General features: G+C 39.9%; 1 protein-coding gene across 1 annotated transcript; it reads left to right on the forward strand.

Annotated features, from left to right (window-relative positions):
- The first annotated feature begins 14,368 nt into the window (after nucleotides 1-14,368).
- LOC147430066 (uncharacterized) lies at nucleotides 14,369-15,653 on the forward strand. Its single transcript, XM_086495438.1, has one exon. The coding sequence runs from the start codon at nucleotides 14,490-14,492 to the stop codon at nucleotides 15,345-15,347; it is 858 nt and encodes a 285-aa protein (XP_086351564.1). The 5' UTR covers nucleotides 14,369-14,489; the 3' UTR covers nucleotides 15,348-15,653.
- The last annotated feature ends 362 nt before the right edge of the window (nucleotides 15,654-16,015 follow it).

Genomic DNA, 16,015 nt, shown 5'->3' on the forward strand with positions numbered 1-16,015 from the left:
CGTCCTCTTGCAAGGAAAGGTTGGTGTAATGTGTAGCATATTCGAGCTCTGAGAGAAATAGGAGTATGTACAAGTATTTTAATAACACAATCCACAAGAGATTATTAGCAGACAGAGCTAAAAGTTTAGTTTACATGTTCTGCAATGAAAAGATATAGCATCATATCAAAAGTGCTCATGACAAGGAAGAAATGCCTCGTTGGGTCTATGATTGTCAAATTGAATATGAAGGTGAGTTCAATGTTAGTGTATCACAGTACACGATAAAAGAAATAGAAGAGAATCTTGTGATAGATTAGACGATTGAACCGAGTAGAACAGACTCAGAACAAAACATTGACTACACATATTCACCATAAGATGAACTGAGATTGTAAATATGGAATGTAATTGGAGCTTATATTCTTCAACATGTTTTGATTGTACACAATGGTTCTTTGAGGCAAAATTACAATATTTGTTGTTGTCGAGTGTGGCCTTCAGAGTGTGCTTCTTAGAACCGAATAGATTTCTAATTGCACTAGGGGTGTCTTGTCTGGCTTGCTTGAATTTATACTCATTTTCCATTCCGAATATATAATATACTCCTTGTGGAATTCCTTGAGAACAAATTCCACATCAACTATTTTTTTGCATTAATTGAACTAATCAAATTAGGTGATAATAATGTCCACACGTCAATGTGTAGTATCCACTCCATCCATCAAAAGTATTATAGCATATTGAGTATGGATTTAATGAAAACGCATCTGAGTGTGATGCGAGGACAATAGGAAGTTTTTTGGAAAAGTTTGGTGTGAAGGACCCTTCGACACAAATTCAAGAGGGAATCCAAGAACTAAAAAAGCCTCATTTTGCTACTAGGCCGGTACCGCTAAACAAAGTCGAAGAATATTGTGAAGGAGAAGATGGAAACATGACTCTTCTTGTGGAATTTCAAGGTGTCACCACAATGGAAATTCTTAACAGTGGAGTTGGGGTAGCCATTGCTACAAAAGAAACATGAAAAAAAAAGGAAAAACCGGCTTTAAGAGCAACACGAATGAAATTGCAGCTTGCAGATGGGTTTATGGAGAAACCCCTAGGGCTTCTAGAGAAAGTAATTCTCACCTCTTGCAGAATTGAATATGAGTATACATTTGCTATTGTTGATTTTGGCAAGAAGAAAAACTATGACATCATACTTGGAAGATCATTCATGAGACAATTAAAATGGTCCAGGATTGGGGTTATGACCATATATACCTGAGAAACTTGGAGACAACAACCAAGATTAACCTAAAAGACCATAGTTACAAGGATGTAACAAGAACACTAATTGAGGAGTTTGATTCAACTACATTATCTGGATCTAAACTCCGAGCATGGTTAGTTAAGTCCAAACAGCTATAGATGTGCGGAGGTTCAGATTGAGGAATCTTAAAGCGCGATGAGTGCATCTTAGAAAGGGTTTTAGAAGACAAAGACTACATCTGAGAGCCCTTTCCAGAAGAAGAACTAGAGCCCTTAGGATGGGAACACATTTTGGCTACTTTAGATGTGTGCGTAGTGGATGAAGGTCCCACAAAAAAGTTATGTGACAAGGATAGCTATGACGTGATCCCATATTATATGTTCATTGTAGTTGAAGAACAAGGTGAGAGTCAAGCCTCAAATGAACCCAAAATAGGAAAACATGACGAGGATGAAGAGGAAGAGTTGTTTTACGACTCTCTGGAGAATTTCAAGTATGATGACGATGTGGATGACAAATGCTCTAACAACTCGAGCAACCAAGAAGAAACCATAGCAAATGTTAGGTTTTATGAATTTCCAAATTGAAAACCTAGGCGACAACAACGCTACACAAAGAAAAGAACCTTAAATGTGGCCAGAGAAAATCCGATGCCAAGAGTAAAAGGTAAAACACGATTCTGGGTGCTTGTAAAGGCATAATATTGTGTAAAAGATAAAATCTCGGGTCAAATAAAAAAAACATAGGACGCTAAAACAAAAGAGAGTATTAGGAGCTTGAGAAAGCAAGCTCAAAAGACTGAAAAAGAAGCAAAAAAAAAGAAACCAAAAGAACTAGGAATGGATGAGTTTGGAGAACCAAAATGGACGAAGGTCAAGTGTAAAAAGAAATACCAAGAACTCAAGAGAACATTCAAGAAAGTATAAACAATGGAGATAGAGAGTGAGCAAGGAGAGAGCTCTAGAAAGGAAGAAATGGATATCCCTTTCAACGTGAAAATTTTAGAAATACACATGGATGAACTTTGTGTTTACTCTCTCCTTAAGGCAGAGCACATTGTGCATCTCAAAAAAGTATTCGAGAAGTGCATAACTTATAAAATCTGCCTAAACCCTGAAAAATGTGTCTCCAAGATAGGGCAAAATCTTGGGACATATTGTCTCTGAAAATGGTATCTCTGTGGATCTTGACAAGATCAAGGTGATTGCCCATAAGCGACAAACAATCAGGCAAGCTAAAAACTTTCAGCTTATAGGACGACGCTTGTACCACCTAGGCTCCGAAGGAATACTGCGACTATGCATTAGTCTAGAAGAATATGAGTGCTATCTCATGGAAGCTCATGTACAAGACATAGCCTTCCATTGTTCCGAAAAGAAGGCACACTAGCGCTTAAAGAAACTAGGTCCAGTATATTGGCCTAATATGCATGTGGATGTATATAATTATGTTCTAAATTGTGCTACATGTAGGAACAATCTACATGTGGATTATGTCACATTCTTTCAGGTAGCAATTGCACCTCAATGGAGTCAATATAAGGTTGATTACCTGACAACAAGGACACTTCCTGAAAATGTCACAAGATCTAGACAAAGAGCCATTGAATTGGAAGTTCAAGATTTCACACTAATTGAAAATCAACTCTATGAGAGAGGGAATGATAACCAACTCAGAATATGTTCTACGGAAAATATTTGTCTATTTTAGAGCAAGTATATGGAGGAATCAGCAGAGGCCATTTCTAAGGAGATAAGATAACTAAAATTGTATTAACTGCGGGAATATGGTGACCTACATTGCACATAGATGCGGATGAATATGTTAAACGATGCGACGATTTCCAGCATACCAAGGTATCTATAAAAAGAGATGAGATGCTATTAGAGCGGATGATGGGTGCAAGGGCATTTGCAAAGTGGGTTCTAGATTTTGTGGGACCAATCTCACTACCTGCTTAGAAATCCCATGGCTAATGTATCATCGTCACCACGGACTATCTCACCAAATGGGTTGAAGCAAAATCCACACAAAAGGCAAATGCCAGAACCACTACACAGTTTCTATATGAAAATATCTTTGTAAGATATGGATTACCCATAGAAATTATCAATGATAGAGGCACACATTTCATAAAGGAAGTTATTAAAAATCTTCTAGGCAAGTTCATGATTACTAATAAGAAGTCTGCCCCATACCACCCACAAGCCAATGGGCAGGCAAAAGCTACTAATAAAACACTTTGCATAGTACTAACAAAAAATGTGAGGGAATCACGAATAGATTGGGACCAAAAGTTACATTCTGGTTTATGGGCATATAGAGTGGCCTATAAGACATCCATTGGGACAACACCCTACAATATGGTGTTTGGTCTTAATGCCGTTCTACCCATTGAATTCTTAATCCCAACTTTGAGAGTAGCTAAACAACTAGAGTGGACATGTCATGAATTGTCATCAAGATTAGATGATTTGGAAAAGCTAACTTATATTTCCATTGCACACTAAGTAATACACTCTCTGTTGTGTACCTTGAGTTTCCTTTGTGTTCTCTAACCTGTGTGTGTTTTCCTGCAATCCTAATTCCAACAATTGGTATTAGAGCTGGTTATGTCCTCTCGGGCTTAGTTGCTAGTAGCTCCAACACACGCCTCCTCACTTTATTTGATCTCTGTGAGCTTTGGCGTAGCATCAACAAGTCGACAAATACGTCAAAATTTTCATTTGGCTCATTTCGGCCTCCGTTTCCACTACAAGCAGTATTGCATGTGCTATTTCATCATTTTGTGCATGATTTTTGTCAGTGCTGTTTTTTGCATAACAGGTTCCTTACAATCTTCTACAGTTTGTGCCATACAACACGTGTTGTTACTGATTTTCTTCTCCTCTTTTCGGAAAGTTTCCACATCGGGTGCAGACATGCGCCATGGCTGACAACAATTGCCATGGCTGACAACACAGATGTGTTCAAGATGTTTGCTGCCGAGGACAGATTGGATGGGGACAATTACCCTACGTGGGCTTATATGATGCAACATGTTCTTGTGTCAAAGGGAGTTTGGAATATTGTGCAGGTCATTGATCTACGTCATGGTTTTGAGGATGTAGGTGATGTTGAGGATGTTGCAGGTTTTGGTGGCATGATTGTTGCTGTCAGAGCTATTTTACCTACGGTTGAGCAAGCTTGTTGGGATGTAAAAGATGCGTAGTCTCATGCTTTGATTGTGTTGTCTGTGAAGCACACTATTACTCCTCAAATTCATTCAACAAAATTTTCAAAATAGGCTTGGGATATTCTGGCTGGTCTTTATGCAAGTTGCAACAATGAGCCAAAAATTCCATTGCTCCATAAAGAGCTGGGGTCGAAGATTATGCATGAGGAAGATGAAATGGACACTTTCCTTGTTGCTGGTGTCAAGGATATAAATGAGCAACTTATTTCTGCAAACAAAGTAATTTTAGACAGTTCCCTTGTGCAGACTGTTCTTGATGCTTTCCACATTCTTATGAGACTTTTGCTAGTACTTGGAGACTTATGACCTAAGGAAATCCTAAATTTGTCAAGTTTCATACATTATGCACATTGTTGTTGCAAGAGTCACTTTCCAAAAAAAAAGGGCTAAACAATAAAAGCCTGTGCAGTTGCACAGGCTTTTATTGTTGCTCAAAGAAAAGGTGGTAACAACAATATAACCACTTCTCACGATTCTTCTACGAGTAGAAAATCTTTTGTTCCTAATGATTTTTCTGGCAGCACTTCGTCTGGGAATTCTGGTGATAAGGGCAAAAGAAAGATGCATTGTCATTATTGTAAAGCTAATGATCACTTGATCAAGCAGTGTCCAAAATTGAAGAAAAAAGAAACTAAGAAGAAAGAGGTTGGATCAACTACAGAGTCCAATATAAGTGCAACTATTGTAGAGCCTTCTATAAAAGGAGATTGCAATGTTGATGTAGATGTAGAGTGGGCTTTTAGTGTAGAGTGTACTTATGATACTACTATCATTGATGCATGCATGCAAGTTGCTGCAGATTCACATGTGTGGTATTTTGACAATGGTGCTTTACCTCACATGGTGATTTGTTTACCTCTTGTGAGTCTGTCCCTCATGGGAATACTGACACTTACGCCAACAATGCCTCTTATCCGATTCAGGGAGTTGAAAAGATTGTGCTTACTGCTGCAAATGGCAGTTCTTTCACACTTGTTGATGCATTGTATGTACCTGGGATCAGTAGGATCCTTTGTCTGTATCTGCACTTGCTAGACTTGGACTTGTAGTCAAATTTGTGGATGATAGATGTACAATACAATTTTGGTGATGAAATTACTGCATCTGGCATTTTATGTTGTGGGTTGTATAAGATCACTTTGTATGACACGTGTGAGTAGAATTTGCAAGTGTTGTTGTGGATTCAAAGGCTATTTCAGATGCAAAACTTTGGCATGCACCTTTTGGTCATCTGAATTTTTTCAGTTTTGCTGCGTTTACAAAAATTTGATATGGTTGCTTCTTTGCTGCCTCTTGAAGCACCTGTCAAACATGTTTGTGAAGGCTATATTTTGGGCAAGATGCAACGCTTGAAGTTTCCAAAGGATGGTTCAATTAGGGCCACATGAAAGTTGCAGCTTGTGCATAGTGATGTTTGTGGGCCCATGCAAACTCCGTCCTTGGGAAATTACCTTTACCTCATGACTTTCATCCATGATTACTCAAGGCATGCATAGGTGTATCCGCTTAAAGTGAGGTCCAGAGTGTTTATGTGCTTCAATTTTTTTTTAGCTATGGTTGAAAATGTCTCGAAATGTACTATGGGCTCTCTCCGTTCCGATCCAGGGGGGGAGTATGTGTCTCATGAATTGAATGCATTTTTGGCTAGTCGTGAGATAAAACACCAATGTATAGTGCCGTATACACCTCAACAAAATGGTGTTACTAAGAGGAAAAATAGGTCACTTATGGAAATGGTACGATGTATGGTCAAAAGTCAAGCTTTTCCGCATTTGTTTTGGCTTGAGACCATCATGTGTGCCACTTATGTACTTACAGGTGTCCTACGAAAGATTTGCAGTCTATGACTCTTGATGAAGAATGGCATGATAGAAAGCCTTCTATTGAGCACATGCGCGTTTTTTGTTTTTTGGCTTATGCTTTGGTGCCACAAATGCACCACAAAAAACTGTATGACAAGGCTGTCAAATGCATTTTTGTTGGTTATAGTGCTGAAAGAAAAGGTTACAGGTTGTATCATCCGCAAATAAAGCGTATATTGGTTTCACGAGATGTTGTGTTTGTGGAAGATTCTGTTCAGCCCTTGCTATCATGTACTAGAGACAATAATATAAGCTCACAGGACATTTATTACAATTTTCTTCCTCTTTTCAATGTGGTGGAATTTCGAATGTAAATTCAAATGAGGCAAATGTATAGCCTAGACGGGTTTCAAAAAATGTTATAGATCAACCTATTACTGATGCAGATGTACATGATATACTTGATGAGGAAAGGATTGAGAATGAGCAGGCTAGAGGTATGCCAAAATGACTAGTGCATACTTTGTGTGACAGTAAATTGGATGCACCTTTGTCTAGTCGTGCTTGTTCATGTTCTCGCCATGCATCTTTTGCATCATATTTTTATGCTTTGGCTGTGTCTAGCTTATGTGATGTTGAGGAACATCTATCTTTTGATGAAGCACAAAATTCAAAAAATTGGATGGCTGTCATGCAATTAGAATATGATGGACTTATAAAAAATGACACATGGACTTTATGTGATTTTTCTCTTGGCAAAAAGTCCATTAGTAGTCCATCCCCAAAACCACTACAGAAACAACACAAGCTGTTGTTCAAGGGCCACTCATCCAAGAGACATTGGCTAGTATGGCCAAGGCAACATTGATATCCAAGCTAGCTAAGGATCTGAACAAGGAAATCATGTAGATAACTCTCAAGTACAAGAGAGAAGAAGAAAACAATGCCGATCTCAGCTTAGGGGTGGTTAGTATATAGCTAGAAATGGATAGAACAAGGAGTGAAAAACAAAGACTTGGTCAAGACCAACACCCTTTTAGTAGAAGACCTTCAGAGAAGGGATGCCCAATTAGAGCATGTCAGCGGAGAGCTGGTAAAGTACAAGGAGATGTATGAGAAAGAGAAGATGACTAGGCAAGTGCAAGAGGGTATAGCTCAGAGCAGTAAACTTGCCTTGGACCAGAACGAGAAGCAATATCAACAAGCCCACCAAAGTGCCAAAGAATCATCAGTACTTGCTCAGAAGCAAAGGATATCACTAGAAATGCTTAAAGGCCGGATAGCTGATTAGAACAGATAGCTAGAGGCATTTATTCCTTGCTCATCCCAACAAGTAGTTTTGAGCAAACCGACATTTACAAGAAGCAGATTACATAATTGCAACAAGCCTTAGAAGTTTCTTGAATAACGAGAATCACATTGGAAGAAGCTCTACACACCAAGAGCAAGGCCATGATCGAAGAAGTAAAGGCAAAAGATGAAAGCATCGAGATGCTTATGAAGGAGGTGGAGGATTTAAGAAAGCAACTAACCCCACAATAGAGTAGTTCTAGAACCTCCCACCTAGAGAGAAAGGAACCTTGGAAACAGGGCATGATTTTGAGCAAACAGAAGAAGAGATAGAGCAGGAGGATAGACACTTTGAAGGCCTGGTAGATGTGGGTACTTCAAATGAACCCCACATTACCTCAAGAGTACTCGCATCTATCGAAGGGAAGTGACTAGGGAAGTCGTGGCAAGGAACCTCCGCTACGAGCATCATTTATTGAAATTAGATTTACTAAAGTAAATCACTCTAGAGCAGCTACGAGAGGAGGTTCATAAGCAGGAACTTCCCTATCCACTACTCAAATGGCCGACAATAGAAAAAAAGAAAGAGATGCTACGAGCAATTCTACCAGATGCCGAAGGAAGTTACAAAGAAGCTGATCTTTTAGAGTGGACCATGGAACAAATTAAAGAAGCCACGCCAGAATGGAAATTGAAATTGATGGGGGAGAACAAGCATGCAATCACTGTAAACTCCTTTGCTCCAACCCACCTTCAAATTGACCCAACATACTGCCCAATCATCAGAAGGAGAAGATGGGTTGACTTCAAGCAACTGCTTATCTCTCACCCCACATGGCTAAATTACCTAGTTTTCTTTGAACCAAGAGAGGCACCTTCACTCGCTTACAGGAGGAAGGCCATCAAACAAATGATCAACCTAGTTCAAGGAAAGCCACATATAGCATGGAAGATGATACTGAAGATATGCTACATGCTCTTCGCATGAATCAACACTTTCAGGAATACGGAGGCCACTAAAGTAAAATGGACTTCATTCTTGGAGGGCTACAAAGGACTAATGTTCAACCTGAATGATACCCCCAAGATGAAGGTAATTTATGGCTTATTCTTCAGAATCATGTTCCTCCCTAGCCACTTCATGCATACATTCAAGGAAGTCTTATATACAGGCTACTTTGAGATGGATTCCACAATATTCATGCCCATCTGCAAGGATCTCAGACTCAGGTTTGTGGCATACTCCCTCCAAAAATGAGAAAACCCCTTAACCAGAATCTACAAGCCACAGGAAGAAGACCAAGTACAACAAATAATGCTGTCTTTTCAGAAGTTTGTCGATGAACAAAAGAAAAGAAAACACCTCCTCAAAGATTAAGTCTTGTCAGGGACGACAAGAAGCTGGGAGGGGAGAGTGTTGAAGCAAGGAGCCCAATCACGTTGATTTGGACGGACCTGCAAAAACTTTTTTTCTTTTAATCATTTATTTTTGCCTAGTTGGCATTGTAAACCCTGAACCCAAAAGAGTCTTATTATTTTTCAACAATTTTGTACTTAATGAAGAGGGTAGATACCACATTTTTGAAGCAATTATCCTTTTCTAGCCGATACCCAATTGTATACCTTGAGCTATACAAGCCAAAATTTGTAATTAATGAAGATCTTTTTACTTTGTAGCTTACGTAGTGAAGAGTACGCCTACGCTTGTGCGCTCACTACTCTTTGTACGGGTAAGCATTACTAATGAAAGTTCATGTGTTTCTTCCTCATACTCTTGACATTGTATACATGTTGAATGTGCTATGTTTGAGTGTGTATGTGCGACACAATGAGCAGTTCTAACTCTAGGTTGACTTGGTAGTAGTACCTTGGTTGATAAGCACATCGACGTTGCTTGCACTAGTCGGTTCGGCTACATCCTCGGATTAACATATTTATGTTAGTTTGAGTTCTCGCTAGGTTGGATCATCCAATTGTGGTGGTCTGTTAGCAAAAACCCATTGTTAAGAATTTTTTGTGCTTTCATAAAAGCATCACATATGGCATACATATCAATCCAATCACCACCAAACATAATATTTTGACTTACATATCAACCAAGGTAGTATCAAGCACAACATACGGCACGCCTACCAGTCAAAGCATGGCTAAGCACATCATATATCTCCAGTAGCCCTTGTCTGGCAAAAGGATCAGATGGCAATCTACACCAGATCTGGCAAAGTGTGCAATGGCTCTCTAATTCTTGATTTTCCATCCGTGCTTGCAAAGCGACACGATAGCGTTGCTGTCCTTGAGCCACTCATGTATGGATTACCATAATGTACCCTTGGTTTTACCACAATTGAGATTGTGATGGTATTTAAAGAGGTGCCACTAGACTATTGGTACTACTAGACTTTGCTAGGTCTAATAGTATGGTCCAAGTCTATGTATTTGATTATAGGTGTATATACTTACGTTCTATATGTGTCAATATGTAAGTGTATAGATATGTATATATGTATCTATACGAGTGTGTTTATAAATGGATGTATATAGGAGGCACTAAGTAAGGAAGCATAACACCCAATGGTTGAAAACTTTCTCTCATATATAGTCCCTTTTAATTGTGGTGTTGTGATCCTTGATCTACTCATGTATGGATTACCACAACATACCCTTGGTTTTACCACGATTGAGATTGTGATGATATCTAAAGAGATACTGGACCTTTGGGAATACTATCCCCTACTTAGGTCTAAAAGTATAGTCCAGGTCTATGTATATAATTATAAGTGTATATACTTACCTTGTACATGTATATACATATTTATACGACTGTGTTTATATATACATGTATGTAGACACTAAGAAAGGGAGTTGAACACTTCTTCTCAAGTATAATTCTTTTTTAATTGTGGCATTCGGTCTTTGATCCAATCATGCATGTATTACTACAACGTACTCTTGGTTTTACCATTATTGAGATTGTGATGATATCTAAAGAGGTGCCACTAGACCTTTGGCACTACTAGTCCCTGCTTAGGTCTAATAGTATATATGTAAGCACACATATATGATATGAGTGTGTATATATGTATGCATGTATGTACGTATCTATCTACCTCTCTCTCTATGCTCTCTCTAACTATAAACCTACTTCTATTTTCTCTCTCTCTCTCTATGTGGTGTAGATGGCCCTCACACTAGAGTGGTCATCACCTCCTATGGACTTGACTCTTGAGGCGGTAAGTCCAAGAAATGGATTTAGGTTTATCTATAGTTAGTTAAAGGCAAGCTTGGGTGTATCTTTCTTTTGTAGACATGGCCCTCTTACAGTTATGGTGGGGCCGATCAATCTACTCAGATTCCTTAGTCAGTGGTAGTTTTGGACCTCTAGTGTGTACTCACTCTACGATAGTACCTACATTCGACGCAAGGTTCGTTTGGTCGCTACCCTCCATAGCAGCTGGCAGCCTATCATCTTTCACACCATACTACACCATGGGGGAGGTAAGGAGGGACTTCATACATCTAGAGCCTCTCACTAATAGCATCTCTTTCTACTGAACCTTCTTATTGACCCATCCCCCTTCCATTGCAAGGACCCACAACATTTCAATCTACTCCTCCTTCATCTGAGCCTCATCAAAAGTCCAAAGGTGGTCGATAAATGTCTTCTAGCATCGCATGAGGGCGTTCGTCTCAGGGTAGTGAGCGCCGTGATAGGTGAAGCGGCAAGGGCTCCTATCGAGATGCCTGTTTTGGTGGTGACAGGGAGACAAAGTTTTGTGTTTTGGAGCGTGCTGCTCTAACATAAAGGACGAGGACTGATGCATCCATGTCAAATACACATGCGTGCTACTATAGGGTTAAGTATGATGGCGAGGTAAATTTTGGTACTCCACAGGAGGGTAAGGCATTTCGGTGCCACTTGTAGATTCTTATACACTCTACCTATACGAATTGTTATTTTAGGTGCAAAGACCAACTCCACGATCATGCACGCTATGTCAAGGAAGCGTTGCATGCTGGATTTTTGAATGCCTAGTCCAATGAGCATTTCTTGATGCAATGGTTGAAGGGGGCATATAAATTTTTTTATAAAAAAAAACAATCAAGTAAACGGCACGTCGCAGTCAACTAGGTCTCAAATTCAGAGAGGAGCTATCATGGGGACAACATGAAAAATGAAGAGTGGGAGTGGACAATACCAGAAAAGAGCGAGGAAACGACAATGGACTCATCTTACAAATATATAGTGCGAAGCTGAGGTTAGACAAACTCCCATGCACTATGGTTATAGAGGCAAAGCACCCTGGAAAGATAAATATATAAGCAATTTTTAATTATGCAAGTTATGTATAGAAGATGTTCTAGTTTATGAAACCTTTTTGGTTATGGTCAAGTATCGAGACAGACACATAGAGTTCGATACTTGATGATGGTTGTTGAAAAACCATCATATCTCTCATGAGAAATTTGACTCAGCAATTGGATCCCTATAAGTGATAAGAATGCTTAATGAATATTGTATTAATTATTTTGGGTCATTGATCTATCTAATTTGGTTTTGGTTATGAGTCAAAGCGATCAAACTGATGTACCTCTAGACGAGGATGAAGAAGCCTAGGACTTAGATTGTCTTTTTTTGTTTTTTGGTAGTCCTCTTTTACAAGTGAAAAAATGGCAAAGCAAACCCTCATGATCTGTACATAAAACTCATTTGAAATCTTGGCTTTATTTGTAACCAAAATTAAGTATTGTTCTTTTGTGCTTCAAATTATGCAATTATGCATGTAAGGTGTGACATGTAATTTCTGATGCTTTTCAAAATGCAATTGATATTTAATATGTTTTATGAAGGTAAAAAATAAAGATGCTCATTTGCACCATCCAAAATTGGATGGCCCAAATGAGCATCTTTACTTTTGAAAAGCCGTGTAGCGACAATATACGCGATAATACTGACGGTAACACTCACAGTAATAGACGTGGATATATATGCGTGTCTATTACTGCATATATTATTGTTGTTGGACCAGTACCATGCTCTTTGGCGCTGTATTTTTGCTCATGCAAGTTTTTTTCTTTCTATTTTTCTTTTGTTGATTCGTGGCAATACTGGCGATTCTATACGTTTCCTCTTATTATGCAAGCGAAGGTATTCCTCTCCCATTTCTAAAGACATTAGGGAAAATATGAACCCCAAAGGGACCTTGTAAGAGCAACCAATCATATTTCAGTGAACAATAGGATATATAAGAGGGGCAATGGATAGCCCATATCTATGTACCTCAAAACTATATCATGTAACATATCTACGGAAAGATCTCGGCAAGGTGCTCCAAATGCACTATTGCTCGACAAATTTGAAGTTAAAATGCTCAAGTTATGGCCATTCAAAAAAAAAAAAGAAGAAAATAGCAAAAACTAGTCGGACTGTGATCACAAGTCCATTCTCATTGGTGTAGAGAATATATTTCAAAAGCATCTTTGACCCTAAAGGGCCCTTTTGGGGTTCATATTTTCTCTAATGGATTGCGTGTGCGTTCTTGTTACATAACCTAATGTAAATGTCCCATACTAAGGACAACGAGATCGTGTGGATGCAAACAGTGCCCATGCTTTGCTTTTCTAGGCTTAGAGTAGCTCATCTGGAAGCTCAAGAGGTGGACATCATGCAAGAGAAGCATGATGTCTTTTCATGGAGATCCCGTCACTTGCACAACAACATTTCAATATCTAGTTTAAAAAAAATGCACCCTTGAAGGCGGACACAACCTAGGACAAAAGAAGTATAGTTTGTCGAGAGGGCTTGATGCATGGATGTGACGGTCTAAAAAGCTCTAAGGTTACGTTCCCCTGAAGGCGGATACAACTTGGGGCAAAAGATGTATAGTTTGCCAAAGAAGGCTTGATCTGTGGATGTGACGGTCTATAAAGCTCTACAAGTGGCTAAGATAACTAGACGCATTCGTTAATTGGTGCTTTGCTTTATTCCTTCTATTGGGGTAGGGACATCCTTTAAAAAGGGGGTTGTCCGGTAATTGCCTCCTTTATACTAGGAGATGAGTCTCCTCTAAAAAAATAGAAGAATAAAGACCGGGCAAAGAATTCTAGAATGTAGAATCTAGATGGTTAGGTTTTCAACAAGTCAACAAATGTGACAAAAGTATACATTGGATGAATAATGGGCGTCCAATTTTGTTTAGTGTGGAGAGTGTGGACGATTGAGGTTCACATGATCATTAAGATAAAATATGTAAGAGGCATTTCGCACAGAGTGGGGGTTAACCCTTGCTGCCCACGTCACCCAAAATTCTCTCTACCCTTGCTCTCTCTCTCTCTCTCTCTCTCTCTCTCTCTCTCTAACTTTGCCAAAAGAGGCGGAGTTACACAAACCGCTGCCGTAGGAAGGAGTTTCCTCGGCAAGAAGACAAATATGATGCCGTCATCTCTACCCCCACCATGTTGTGTGCTGGCCTGTTGTGTGTGAAAGTCTTCTAAGGTAATGGGCAAGACTTGCCAAAATCTGTTTCTCTAACTATAGAGGAAAAGGAAACACCAAATTTGGAGGAAAATTTTGAAACTATAAGTCGGAGACACTATTTAGATGATGGTCCTCATGACTGATGAGCATAGAAAATGTCGGGAAAAAGTTGTAAAAAGTTTCAAAAAGGTGACCGTGTGGGATTCAAGTGGGAATCAATGTTCAAATGCTTCAACTGTTTGAAACAAAAGGGGAGACCGTCAAAGCCCGCGTTATATGTTGACATTCAATCACACGGAAAACCTTAAGAGCAAGGTCAATATATAATTAAGTACTCCTCCCCACACACACACACACACACACACACACACACACAATTCTTTCAAGTCTTCCATTAAACCTGCAGCTTGGTTACCATAAGAACATAGTGCACACCTTGCATCCGTCGACAATATGCCTTCCCTTATCAGAAAATCTTACACAGCCGTCCTGGGTCTCCTTTCCATCAGGATTATATCACCCTCTTCCTCTCATGCCCAGGAAGCATCCCTGCCCCCAGCTAGAGCCAATCCTACAGACCTGGCGTCACCTGCTGTCAAATTGCCCCTTCATCCCCACCGCGTCGAGGGTTCCACAGGCAGCATTGAAGATCGAACTCTATGCCAACATCACAACATTAAATTCAGCTCCATTGCTGATAGAGGTGCAGATGATAAGACGGCCGCGCACATGCTTACATCGTCCGATTCCTCCTCCTGCTTGATATCTACTGCTAACAAGTCGCTTGATATCTTCCGCCAACAGATGCCCCATCTGAATGACATCCAGGATCGCATCAGCTTCCTCGACACAACATGCAATGCCTGCTCTGCAGCGGCGGCAAAACCGATCACGATCGACCAATGTATTGCAACTGCTTGCATTGAAGTCATCGTCAACCTTCTCAGTCATGAATCCCCCCTCGCTCCTCCCATGGCAATGCAAACAGAGAAGGCACTCCTGCTGCTAGATCTCATAACTACTCAATCGGAAGCCGCTTGCACAGCTGCTCTTCAACAGTACTCCTCCTCGGTCATAAATACCCTGGGAAGAAAACTCTTGCGCATCTCCGAAGCCTGCACGGCATCCGCCATGGCAATCCTCATCACTCTCTGCAGCAAGTCTCATGGGGCGCCTTTTCGCCAGGCCATCTTAAAGACGGCCATCCCCAGCAAGTTGGTGGTGGTCCTGCAAGTGGCCTCCAAGAAGTCTTCCAAGCAGAGCGCAGGCAAGCTCTTGCAGCTGCTGCACGCGCATAATAAGCAAGCATAAATTAGAACTTTAATGGCATCCATGCCACTCCTCTTGATGTTCAAAAGAATTGAGGGGGGTTGTGCTGATGTGCATGCATTTGATTTGTACATTGTACACGTAAGCACCCATATAAGAGGAGTTTCACACTAGGCAGGACACAAAATCCCACCACATTATTGCGTTTCATGCGCAAGAAGATACCCCGCCCTGTTGTGTGCGAAACACCTCTAACTTTGTAATTGCTTCACTATTTGGGAAAATCATTTTTTCAACCATACATAATTCCAGGAGGAACTCATGCAAAATTGAGCCAAATTTTGCTAATTTTCACACTATTTTTCTTAAAATCTAGGGAGGATTTATCCTTATCCTCTTAATCATCTCAACCATCATTTTTTATTTTCAAAGCATTTGGGAATAATCATTTTTGCAACCTTACAATGCCTTTATAAAGAACTTCCAAGTGGAAATTTTGCAAATTGAGCTAATTCTCGAAACCAAGTTTGGCTGTGGAGGTCCATTGAGGTCCCAACTATACCACTTTTGATTTTGTTGTCACATGTTCTTTAAGTTCATTAATGAACAGATTGTTTGGCACTAAAGCACTGTTCCCAAAAGGTCTGCCTCAACTTAGCCTAGAGCCAGCTCAAATTTGAGATTAGCTGGTTTGAAACCAGGAAAAAGGG

The sequence above is a fragment of the Adiantum capillus-veneris genome, chromosome 22 (assembly GCF_014529385.1).
Source record: "Adiantum capillus-veneris isolate H3 chromosome 22, ASM1452938v2, whole genome shotgun sequence".
Lineage (NCBI taxonomy): Eukaryota > Viridiplantae > Streptophyta > Polypodiopsida > Polypodiales > Pteridaceae > Adiantum > Adiantum capillus-veneris.